This window comes from Dreissena polymorpha, chromosome 1, assembly GCF_020536995.1.
Source record: "Dreissena polymorpha isolate Duluth1 chromosome 1, UMN_Dpol_1.0, whole genome shotgun sequence".
Taxonomy (NCBI): Eukaryota; Metazoa; Mollusca; class Bivalvia; order Myida; family Dreissenidae; genus Dreissena; species Dreissena polymorpha.
The window spans coordinates 71806253-71819036 of record NC_068355.1 but is presented as its reverse complement, the minus strand read 5'-3'; the positions used below and the strand labels follow the sequence as shown (position 1 = coordinate 71819036).

General features: G+C 37.3%; 1 protein-coding gene across 1 annotated transcript in view; it reads left to right on the top strand.

Moving 5' to 3' along the window:
- Positions 1-135: 135 nt before the first annotated feature.
- Positions 136-12784, top strand: part of LOC127834657 (AP-1 complex subunit beta-1-like) — a 37874-nt gene continuing 25225 nt past the window's right edge. The window contains exons 1-5 of the mRNA XM_052360683.1: positions 136-215; positions 584-640; positions 2098-2203; positions 8073-8208; positions 12093-12338. Of these exons, the coding sequence (XP_052216643.1) occupies positions 604-640; positions 2098-2203; positions 8073-8208; positions 12093-12338 (525 nt within the window). The 5' untranslated portion in view covers positions 136-215; positions 584-603. The remainder of the gene's footprint in view (positions 216-583; positions 641-2097; positions 2204-8072; positions 8209-12092; positions 12339-12784) is intronic.

Genomic DNA, 12784 nt, shown 5'->3' with positions numbered 1-12784 from the left:
GATACATGAAACATTCAACCATTTGATAACTTATTTGATAATTTCCTATGCGTATATTCTTTAATATAATGTATTGTTTGTACGGTTGATCATAAACGGTAAACATTTTATTATGTACCATAACCGGTCGGTGATCAGCATTCAAGTATTATCAAGCAAGTAAACTGGGCGGAAGTGGCGTATCCGATAAATTAGCCGAACCTGTTGAAAAAAATGTTGGTGTTGTATATTAATTGATATATGTGCGCACATATTTATCATAATTCATTGTCAAAATGTCACATATACTTTTATCTGACGTCAATTGAGTTGAGTATTTTATTGAAATGTGTTAATCGTGCAAAGACATCACTAGTCCTGGAAGTGGGTGGGGCATTTATGCAGTTTTAGGAAATACATTGGAATCGTCGCTCGGGATTAGAAGCTCGCATTTTACTATTTAATATTTATATTGTACTTTGTTTATTGATTAATTTCTTTGCTAGATAAAATTGGGTTCTCAAGTGATGATCTTAGGGAAGGCCCTCATGTTTTGTGTTTGCTGTTATAATGACTTGATTTATATAGACAGGCTGTATTTCAGAAACAAGAAAAACTTACAAAATGGGAGACGCTAAATACTTTACCACCACAAAGAAAGGTAACGTGGCTGTCAGTAGAATTTTTAAAAATAAAACCAGTGTTTTATTTCCCAAAGGGGAAAGGTACCTGTACCCCTACAATTGGGAATTTTTCGAGTCGTGAAATCTTCAAATTGGGAAAAAACGAGTCGCGAAATCAATGAATTGGGAAAAATTCGAGTCGCAAAATTGATGAATTGGGAACCTTTAAAATGCATGTAATCTATAATTTGGGGCTATATTCTGCATCACAAAGCATTTTAAACTCTAGGTTTTGACAGAAAAACTACAGTACGGTAATGATATTTTGACTATCGTATCATGTCATGTGAAAATTGTGTTATTGCCACTTCAGTAAGAATGTGCCCGCCAATTGGAAAAAAATATCTTCCAGTGATAGGCATAAGCACTGAGGTTGCATAAAAAATAATATTACTAATTTTGTTTTAGCCCTTAAAAGTCTTACAAGCCCTGCAATGTTTCATGTGAGTTAAATTAAAAACTTAAAAACTGAACAAAAACAACAACAATGGAACTTGTACTGGTTTGACATCTTTTAACAATAGACAGTGAGAATAGTCACACGTAACCAAAATGAGTTTTTAGAGTGGAATGCTTTAACAATAATTTTCAAAGGCAAGTCTTATATTTTTTTTTTTTTTTTTTTCAAATCATCAAATAAGATATTAAGGTCATCTGCCATTAAATGCTTTTGTATATGTTGTAAATAACTATAGGATTTTACACCCATGTCTCATTATTTTTAATTTTATGTTAAACTTTTATTTGTTTATATCCGTATCCGAATAGTTACTGTCCGGATTTGACACTTAAAAAACTATACATAGAAGCAATATGCGCATTTAACTCAATACGGTTACGTTTTGTTTTAATGTCAACGAAAAATTAGTGTTGAGAAAGTTTATTGATGTAAGGAAGACTGGTCTTAGCGATGGAATTCTTTCACGGGAAATATCGATCACTCGTCGCGGTTATGTAATCCATTCACATTTTACACAGCGGTTAGAGTTGCGCCCCATTTGAAAAGTTTTGTTTACTTTCTACGCAACAATGTCCGGCGAAAATAAATGGCCGAAAATGAAAGGCTCGACAATATCAAAAGATATTTCCAGCGAAAATAAAAGGCTATGGCTATTGGAAACGGCACCTAAAATCGTTTGGAACGGTAGATATCGAGATTGGGAAAGGTCCGGTGCTAAAATTGGGAAGCCTCCGGTAGGCTTTGGGAAAGGTGCCGTTCCCCGGTTCTAGTTAAAGAAGAAAAAAAACGCTGAAAACATACTTTCATGTATCAAATATATAGTGCTGTCATGCTTTGGTGATTTAAGACACTGTTAAAATATTTGTTCACCAGTAAGTTGAGATTTAACACAAACAATCATGTACTGAATTTGTTGATAAGTAAAACAATAAAAAAAAAAAATTCATATCAGGATATTTTCATGCTCTTAAATAGGTGAGATATTTGAGCTGAAAGCAGATTTGAACAGCGACAAAAAAGAAAAGAAGAAGGAAGCAGTAAAGACAGTCATAGCTAGCATGACAGTTGGGAAAGATGTCAGGTTTGTTTCTCATCTTTGCATATTTGATGTTAGCTTTTATGTATCGATTTTGTGAAATTTATCTGTTAGAGAGCACAATTTACCATCACATAAAGATAACTATTACTGTAGAGCTCTTTCAGTTTGACATTATGATTATCTTAATATGATATCCCTTACACCAATATTGTTCTTCTTTGACAACATCCAAAGTCCATTAGTCATGTTAAGTTACAGAAAAGATAAGTATTTTAGCGTTCTGATAAGGCATTATTTTGTCATCAGGCCAGGTTTTTAACCTTTTAGCAAATTTCACAAAACAAATAATTTCTGAATTGTGAGTGTAATTTCACAATGGCATTTGGTTGATTATCTCTTCTGTCAGAAGAATAATGTTTTCAGTTCACCTAAGAACAGTATGCTTTTGTGATATCCTTATGTCCATCATGTATACTCAATGTTTACCTTGTGGATTGTCTAGAGGCCACACATATTGCCCAATCCTAATTTATCAGAGCATGTCTCCCAATAATATCTTGGTTGAGTTTGAAAGTTGGTCAAAGCAAAAGCTAATGAGCCTTATATAAAGAGGCATATATCGATGGTCCCAAATCAATATGCCTAACCTACATTTTTTGGCATTTCGCGATTTTGATAGAGTTCAAAGCGGGAAATCAATGCCCATATACCCCCAAAATAATGAACTAGTTAACCAACAGCAACAGCTCAAAATAGTAATGTGATGTAATGACGAACCGCAATTGATTGAAGTCAAAATGACGATCCTGACAAAAATTGTAACTTCGGCATTTTGCGCGCTCATTAATATATTAAAGTATCAATATAGCCATGTATTTTTAAGATAAATTGACGAAACGTAAACATTTGCTTTAAGAATAATTAAATGATGTGCATTTTATAGCATTGATGAACGCAAAAAGAGATCAAAGTAATATAAAATGTTGAGGCCTTAACTTGTAGCCACAACTTATAGCTTGTTCCTACAACTTATTAAGTTGAGGTCTCAACACAGTTATTGTTCCATCAACTTAATTTAATAACTGTCTTCTGGACGCAAGTTACTAAGTTGAGACCACAACTTAATAAGCTGTGGGAACAACTTACTAAGTTTGGACCCCATCATAGTTTAACCAATCAGATTGGTCGTTTCATCTTAACCGTTTTATCTCAGTTAGTACCCTTATACTCGTACTATTGTGTGTTCGGGTTCGAGCGCCGGTTTGAGCACTATCGCTGTAAGCTATGAAACCCGGATGAGGGTTTTTTTGGCCCGATTTTATAGCCGAAATTCGGCTATGTTCCCAATCCCAAAAAGTATACTTTTTTCCCACAATGTGGCAAAAAATTCCCAGTTGCCAAAAAAAAAAAATTTTTTTTTTTTTTTTTTTTTTTTTTTAGAAAGAAGTCTTATGCGTATTTTATCTCAATTTTAATTCAATTACATCTAACAAAGTATTATATGATTTTTTCCTTTTAATTTGAATGATTATAAAGAGTTAAATCAAATTTAGTATTTCCCTAATCAGTGGACTTTTCGTGTGGAAAAAAAGGCTAATGAATTTATTTTCCCAATTTCATGAAAATGCCGATAAAATTCCCAATTCCAAAGCCATGGGCTATCTTCCCAAAAAGTGGGAAAAAAAAACCTGCGGATTGAGCCCCTGCTTTGACCAGGACTCGATCCCGGGAACCATCGCTTATGAGGCAAGTGCTAGATGCAAAAGTTTTCGACAGTTCCTGGGTTCGAATCACGGTATGAGCACTAGTTCTTAAATCTAATGAGGAGTTTTCGTTGGTCCAGGGATCCGAATCAGGGTACGAGCACTAGCCTGAAAGCTTTGGTTCTCTTGATCGAGCCTCGGTTTGAGGACTTACCCTATAAGCGATGGCTTGAATTCCGATGTGAGAATTTGCACCAACAGTGACAGGTCCCGGGTTCGAGCCCCAGTCTGAGTACTAGCCCTGAAAGCTATGGACCCCTGGTTCAAGCCTTCGTCTTACCACTTGCCCAGTTAGGGAAGGATCCCGGTTGCGAACCTCAGTCTGAGTGTTCGTATTGAAAGCTATGGGTTCACACAGGGACTCAAACCAAACAGCCGTCACAAACATTGCATACTAAGCACTTGCCTTCTAATCGAACGGTCGCCGAAATAAGCACAAGCTCCGAAAGCAACATTTCTTGGTTTCAAGTTCCGGATTAAGAGCTCCCCTCGCAAGCGATGGGTGTTCAGGTTCGAGCGCCTGTCAGAGCACTAGCCCTGTAAGCTATAAATCCTGCATTTTTCGGGTCCGGCGCTAAGACTAGGACTTTGATCAGGGTCTGTTGCTTAAATGGTAAGTACTTAAACCGGGATTTGAGCCCGGGGCACATAGCAAAAAGGGTGTGTGCTCAGGCAGGGCCTGCGAACCAGTACCCATTACGTAGGGTGCAAATGCTCAGACTGGGATCCCAGTCGCTTACAGGAAAAGTAATTAGACTGGGGGTTAAACCTTAACACCCTTATGTGGCTATTTTCACACCAGGGTTCGAACCCTAAATCCAGTCGCTAACTTGGCGATTGCTCAGATAGGGGCTTAAATCTGGAATCCATGTGCTCAGACAGGGCTCGAACCGGCGATCTATAGCTAACAAGGATAGTGCTCAGACCGGTGCTATGGAGTTGTCGCCACAAGTTTCTAAGCTGAGGCCTCAACTTAATTAGTTGTTCCCACAAGTTATTATGTTGGAGGGATAACTTAATAAGTTAAATGAACAAATTACTAAGTTTAGGCCACAACTTAATAAGTTATGAAGTTGTGGCCACAAGTTATTAAGCTTAGGTCTCAACTTAATAAGTTGTGGAGACAACGTACTTAGTTGTTCCCGCAAGTTATTAGCTCATCAATTAAAAAAAAAAATATGAGCTATTGTCATCACCTTGGCGTCGGCGTCCAGTTAAGTTTTGCGTTTAGGTCCACTTTTCTCATAAAGTATCAATGCTATTGCATTCAAACTTGGTACACTTACTAACTATCATGAGGGGACTGGGCAGGCAAAGTTAGATAACTCTGACTGACATTTTGACAGAATTATGTGCCCTTTTTATACTTGAAAATTGAAATTTTTTGTAAAGTTTTGTGTTTTGGTCCACTTTACCCCTAAAGTACTTGGAACCCTCGCAAACTATCATAAGGGGACAGTAAAGGACAAGTTGCATAACTCTGGTTATCATTTTTACGGAATTATGGCCCTTTTTTTGCTTTGAATAATTATATGGTTACATTTTTTGTTAGATCCACTTTACTTCTAAAGTATTAAGGCTATTGCTTTTAAACTTCAAATACTTCATGCTATCATGAGGGTACTGTACCTGGCAAGTTGAATTTTACCTTGACCTTTGAATGACCTTGACTCTCAAGGTCAAATTTTTAAAATTTTGCTGAAATTGCCATAACTTCTTTATTTATGATAGTATTCGATTGATTCTTTGACAAAACAACTCTTACCTGACATACCACAAAAGACTCCACCCAAACCATCCCCCAAGTTTAAGGTCAAGGTCATTCTTCAAGGTCAAGGTCATCCTTCAAGTTATAAAAAATATTTCAAAGCGGCGCTCTCATGAAGCTGCACATTTTGAGTGGTGGAAGTTCAAGGTCATTCTTCAAAGTCAAGTTCATCCTTCTAGGTCAAAGGTCAAACAAAAATTTCAAAGCAGCGTTATCATGAAGCTGCACATTTTGATTGGTGGAAGTTAAAGGTCAAGGTGAGTTAAAGGTCAAGGTCATCCATTAAGGTCAAGGTCATCCTTTAAGGTCAAAGGTGATTTTTATTTAATTCAAAGCGGTATTATCTTGAAGCTGCATATTTTGAGTGGTTGAACTTCAAGGTTAAGGTCATCCTTCAAGGTAAAAAAATAAATAAATTCAAAGTGGCATTCTCATGAAGCTGCACATTTTGAGAAGAGTTGCAACGATTCACCAACAGCTCGATTCGATTTCGATTTCAGACACTTCGATACCGATTTTTGCGATTCGATTCATCTTCAAACATAGTTTTATCATATATTCACTCTTATGCCTCAAAATTAACATTTCTGTTCAAATGTGATTTCAATAAAACACATAAAAAAGAATAGCAAATTAGGACTCAATTTTAATATAAAAACTTCTGAATAGAAGATTGTGTTGATTACACAATAATATAATAAATAAATAAATAATCATAAGAACGTATCTGGAATCAGTTGAATGGTAGTACTATCACTATTATACTTTTAACCAAAACCGCTATAAGCATGTCTACCATTGTGCCATGACAGCATCACCTTTTACCTGTAGGACAAATCACATTCTATAATAAACTTAACAAAACTCCAACAGAAATAGAACTACTTTTCTGGCTGGCGACTTAAGTAGTTGAACTTATGCGACCTCTTAGTCTTGCTAAATCAACGTTATGTTTGCGTTTGACATTTTGCATTAGATTAGTGGTTGAGCCGGACTTAGCGTACGCCACATCCGTGAAGCACAGTTTACACTTTGCTTTATCGGTAGGGCTACCATCCCGAAACTCAAAATACTGCCACACTTTTGATTATAGCTTCTTAGGCACATCTGATAATTTCAATTTGTCGGCAACAACTTGTTCAGCCATTTTGACGCTTTTTCCGAAAGTAGACCGTAACGGGCTTATTGATTGGATGACTAAAGTAATAAGCAACCAATCCCGCGCGTCGTTATTACAAGTAAAGATAAAACCTACACCTTCCTGTATCAATAGTCAGAATACAGCGAGCTTTATGTATCTATGTATATATATATATGTATATATGTTAAAGAATCGAATCGAATTTGGTAGGTTTGGTACCGTAAAAAATAATTATTTCCAAGTGGCGTTATCATGAAGCTGCACATTTTGAGTGGTGGAAGTTCAAGGTCAAGGTCATCCTTCAAGGTCAACGTCATCCTTTAAGGTCAAAGGTAAAAAAAAAAATATATTTCAAAGCAGCGTTCTCATAAAGCTGCACATTTTAACTGGTGGAAGTTCAAGGTCAAGGTCATCCTTGAAGGTCAAAGGTAAAAAAAAACAATTTTTTTTTCTTCAAAGCAGCGCAATAGGGGGCATTGTGTTTCTGACTAACACATCTCTTGTTTTTTTCAAACATGGTTAAAAAACACAAATATTTATTATTATTATTTTATGTTTGAAATACCGTCCAACCATCCCACCCAAGAATCCCCTCTCCCCCCCCCCCAAAAAAAAAAATAAATAAATATTTGTTTTGCATTTTTTTGCATTTTTGGAAGATAATGTAATCAATGACCACACCCCACACTATACACCCCTCTCCACTCTACCCCTCTCTCCTTTGTGATTGAAATTGAGATAGGTCCCTACACCTTTTAAAAAGAAAAAAAGATGAGCGGTCTGCACCCGCAAGGCGGTGCTCTTGTTTTAAAAGTTGTTTCCACAAGTTATTAAGTCGAAGCCACAACAGTCTACTTATGAAGTTGTTCCCTCAACTTAATAAGTTGTTCCCACAACTAACTAAGTTGAGGCCACAATATAAATATAAGAATTGCGGTTGTCACCTCTGTGCCACTGTATAAAACACAAAAACACGCATTGCTTTGCTATAGCTCATGGAACAGTGGAATAATTTTTTCTATTGAAACAAAATATATTACAATTAGCTGTCCAATTTTAGCATTATAGCATAAATTGTCAGACTCTACTGTGTGGTTCTTGTACCTGTAAGACATGCAGTTGACATTTAAATGCTGTTTCCAAATGTTTTAACTGACAAATTTATTTATTTTGGATTGCGTTGTTAGTTTTTTGTTTACTCAAAAAGATACAAAGAAAATTGTTGTACCTGCATTTCAGTGCCCTGTTCCCAGATGTTGTGAACTGCATGCAGACAGACAACCTGGAGCTGAAGAAGCTTGTCTATCTGTACCTTATGAACTACGCCAAGAGTCAGCCTGACATGGCCATTATGGCGGTCAACACGTTTGTCAAGGTGCGCTACATGTTCACTAGGGGTGTGATTTCTTCTGCTTTCAGGGGTGTGCTTTCTTCCCCTTTGAGGGGTGTGATTTCTTCTCGTTTCATTGTTGCGCTTTCTTCACCTTTCAGCGTTGTTCTTTTTCTCGTTTTAGTGTTGTGATTTCTTCTTTCACTAGTGTGCTGTTTTCTCCTACAGGGGTGTGATTTCTTCTGCTACAGGGTCCGACTTCTTTTCCTTTCAGGGGTGGAATTTCTTCTCCTTTCAGTGGTGTTATTTCTCCTCTTTTTAGGGGTGTGATTTCTCCTTCTTTCAGGGTTGTGATTTCACCCCATTTGAGTGTTCTTATTGCTCCCCCTTTCTGTGGTCTTATTTCTCCCACTTCCAGTGGTGTTATTTTTCCTTTCAGGGGTGTGATTTCTCCTCCTTTCAGGGTTGTGATTTCTTCTCCTTTCAGGGGTATGATTTCTGCTCCTTTTACTGGTGTTTTTCTTCTTTTCAGGGGTGTGATTTCTCCTCATTTCAGTGGTCTTATTTCTCGCCCTTTCAGGTGTGTTATTTCTCATCCTTTCATGGGTGTGATTTCTTCTCCTTTCAGGGGTAGGATTTCTCCTCCTTTTAGGGGTGTTTTTGTTATTTTCAGGGGTGTGATTTCTCTTCATTTCAGTGGTCTTATTTCTCAACCTTTCAGGGATGTTATTTCTCCTCCTTTTAAGGGTGTGATTTCTTCTTCTTTCAGGGGTATTATTGCTCCCTCTTTCAGTGGTCTTATTTCTCCTCCTTTCAGTGGTCTCATTTCTCCCCTTTTTAGCTTGACTATTATATATGAAATATATATAGTGGAGCTTTCCTGCTCACCCCGGCGTTAGCGTTAGCGTGCAAATGTTTAAGTTTTCGTACTACCCCAAATATTTTCTTTGTCCCTTGACATATTGCTTTCATATTTTGCATACTTGTTTACCAACATGACCCCAACCTATAAACAAGAGCAGACCACTGTATCAAGCATTTTGACATAATTATGGCCCCTTTTACACTTAGATAATTGAACATTTTGCTTAAATTGCCATAACTTCTTTATTTATGATCACATTTTATTATTACTATGACCAAACAACACTTACCTGAATACAACAATGGATTCCACCCAAACAATACCCCACGCCCCTACCCAGAATTCCTTCCCCCCCCCAACCCCCCCCCAAAAAATATTTTTTTTAAATATCATCTAATAAATTACCACACCCCACATTATACCCCTCTATCATCCCCACCCCCTCTACCTCCTCCATCCCCCCCAAATTTTTTTTTTTTAAACATCATCTAATAAATTACCACACCCCACATTATACCCCCCTCGGCCCCCCCCCTATCCCCTACCGACTCCCTCCCCCATTTTTTTTTATAAACATCATATAATAAATAACCATACCCCACATTATACCCCCCCTCTCACCCCACCCCCCTACCCCCCCACCCACCCCCACAATTTTTTTTTTTTTTAAAACATCATCTAATAAATTACCATACCCCAAATTATACCCCCCTCTCACCTAATAAATTACCATACCCCAAGTTATTCCCCCCTCTCTAACCCCCCCTACCCCCCCCTACCTCCCCCCAAAAAAATTTTTTTGTTTCCTTTTTTTATTTTTGAAAGATCGTCTAATAAATTATTGAATATGAACAATTTCCCCATGATGGCTTACGTTATACTGTCAAGCACTCGAATAGCTTGCTGTGTTCTGACAGCTCTTGTTAGCTCACCTGAGCACAACGCTCACCTGAGCTTTTGTGATCGCCTTTTGTCCGCCGTGCGTCGTCCGTCGTCAACATTTTGCCTTATGAACACTCTAGAGGCCACATTTATTGTCTGATCTTCATGAAACTTGGTCAGAACATTGACTGAGTTCGAAACTGGGTCAAAAACTAGGTCAAAAAAAGAAAAACCTTGTGAATACTGTATAAGTCACATTTGATGCCCAATCTTCATGTAACTTTGTCAAAATGTTTGTCTAAATGATTTGTTGGTTGAGTTCAAAAATGGTTCAGGTCCGTCGAAAAAATTGGCCGCCAGGGAGCGGGGCAGTATTCCTTATATGGCTATAGAGAAACCTTGTGAACACTCTAGAAGTCACAATTTTTGCCCAATCATCATGAAACTTGGTAAAAACACTGGTTTTATTGATATCTCGGACGAGTTCGAAAATGATCCAGATCGGTTTAAAAACATGGCCTCCAGGGGGCGGGGCAGTTTTCTCTATATGTATATAGTGAAAATATGTGAACACTCTAGACGTCACATTTTCGGTCCAATCTTCATGAATTTTTGTCAGAACATGTGTTTTCTGGATATGACGGTTTCCTTCGAAAATGGTTCGGATCGTTAAAAAAACATGGCCGCTGGGGGGTCATTTTCCTTATAATTATATAGTAAAAACAGCTTGTGAACACTTTAGTTTAGCATGTCACGGGAAGTAACTGCAAAATGGCTTTTGCAAAATTATGTTCAATTGACAGAGTTGTCTCCATTTTTAAAATATTTTTTAAGCACAAGAAGATTAAGTGGAATAAATTATAAATGACAGTTTTACATTCTGGAAGATAGCAAACTTTTGAATATGTTTTCCATTGTTTCATGATTCTGTACAATATGGCATTCTTTTGTCAAACGATTAAAGCGAGACTATACGATTTTTATATGTGTTTAATTGTAATATTTTGATAAATACATGTTACAATAACACAAAATAGGCAAGACATTGAAGACGAATTTCATAAAATGCAGCAAAACAAATAAGCGCCTCGAGCCGATGGTTACGAAGATATTTCGTACATATTTTCCTACAATAACCGAAGAATTCGTCTTTTTATTAGGATCGGAGTAAGTGTTTGTGTGTCGTATGAATAGACATCGCTATTGGAATTTAAAAACAACCATTAAACTAAATTAAGATTCACATCGTACATGCATGATATACATTCTGGCGAATTTGTCTGTACAGACATTTTCGATTTCAGAATTAAATATCTGGCTTATTTCGCATTTTTCGACACATGTTCTTCTTAACTTTTAATTTATATTGAAATGTATGACCTTGTTAACACTCTAGAGGCCACATTCATTTTCCGTTCATCATGAAGCTTGGTCTGAAGATTTGTCCCAATGATATCTTGGATGAGTTCGAAAATGGGTTTTTGTTGCTTTAAAAACATGGCCACCAGGGGCGGGGCATTTTTCCTTATATGGCTATATATGACTTTAGTAAAACCTTGTTAACACTCTAGAGGCCACATTTATTGTCCAATCTTCATGAAATTTGGTCAGAAGATTGGTCTCAATGATATCTTTGATGAATCCGAAAATGGTAAAGTTTGCTTAAAAAACATGGCTTCCAAGGAGCGGGGCATTTTTCCTTATACGGCTATAGTAAAATCTTGTTAACACTATAGAGGCCACATTTACCTCCGATCTTCATGAAACTTGGTCAGAAGATTCATCCCGATAATATATTGGAAGTGTTCAAAAATGATGCCGGTTGGTTGAAAAACATGGCTGCCAGGGGGCGGGGCATTTTTCCTTATATGGCTTTAGTAAAACCTTATTAACACTCTAGAGGTTTATTTGTTGATCTTCATGAAACTTGGTCAGAAGATTTGTCCCAATAATATATTGTTATCTCAGGTAAGCGACTTTGGGCCTTTCAGGCCCTCTTGTAGTGATGTAATTTCTCCTTTCAGGGGTGTGATTTCTTCACCTCTCAGGTGCGTGATTTCTCCCCTATCAGCGGATTTTCTCCTTTTCAATGATAGTAATTCTAAACATTGCTATCTAGATATATTTACACAGCTAACAGCATATTTATGATACATATTTATAATTGTCCGGATTCTTTTAGGATTGTGAAGACTCTAACCCGCTGATACGAGCCCTGGCTGTGCGAACAATGGGCTGCATCCGGGTGGACAAAATAACAGAGTATCTGTGTGAACCACTGAGGAAATGTCTCAAGGACGAGGACCCATACGTTCGCAAGACGGCCGCAGTGTGCGTTGCTAAGCTTCACGATATCAATGCTCAACTGGTGGAAGACCAGGGCTTTCTGGACTTGCTCAGGGATCTTCTCTCAGATTCCAACCCCATGGTATGTTGTTTTTGTTAAGTTTCTAGTTTCACATAGGAAATTTCTTACAGATTGGAAGATATTAATGTGTTATAGTTTTAGCTCACCTGTCATGAAGTGACATGGTGAGCTTATGTGACCGTGTGATGTCCGGCGTCCGTTGTGGGTGCGTGTGTCCGTCAACAATTTGTTTGTGTAGACAGTAGAGGTCACAGTTTTCATCCGATCTTTATGAAATTTGCTCAGAATGTTTATCTTGATGAAATCTGGGTTGGGATTGTATTTGGGTCATCTGGGGTCAAAAACTAGGTCACTAGGTCAAATAATAAAAAAACCTTGTGTAGACAATAGAGGTCACAATTTTCATCCAATCTTTATGAATTTTAGTCAGAATGTTTGTCTTGTTTAAATCTGGGTTGGTATCGAATTTGGGTCATCTAGGGTAAAAAAACTTGGTCACTAGGTCA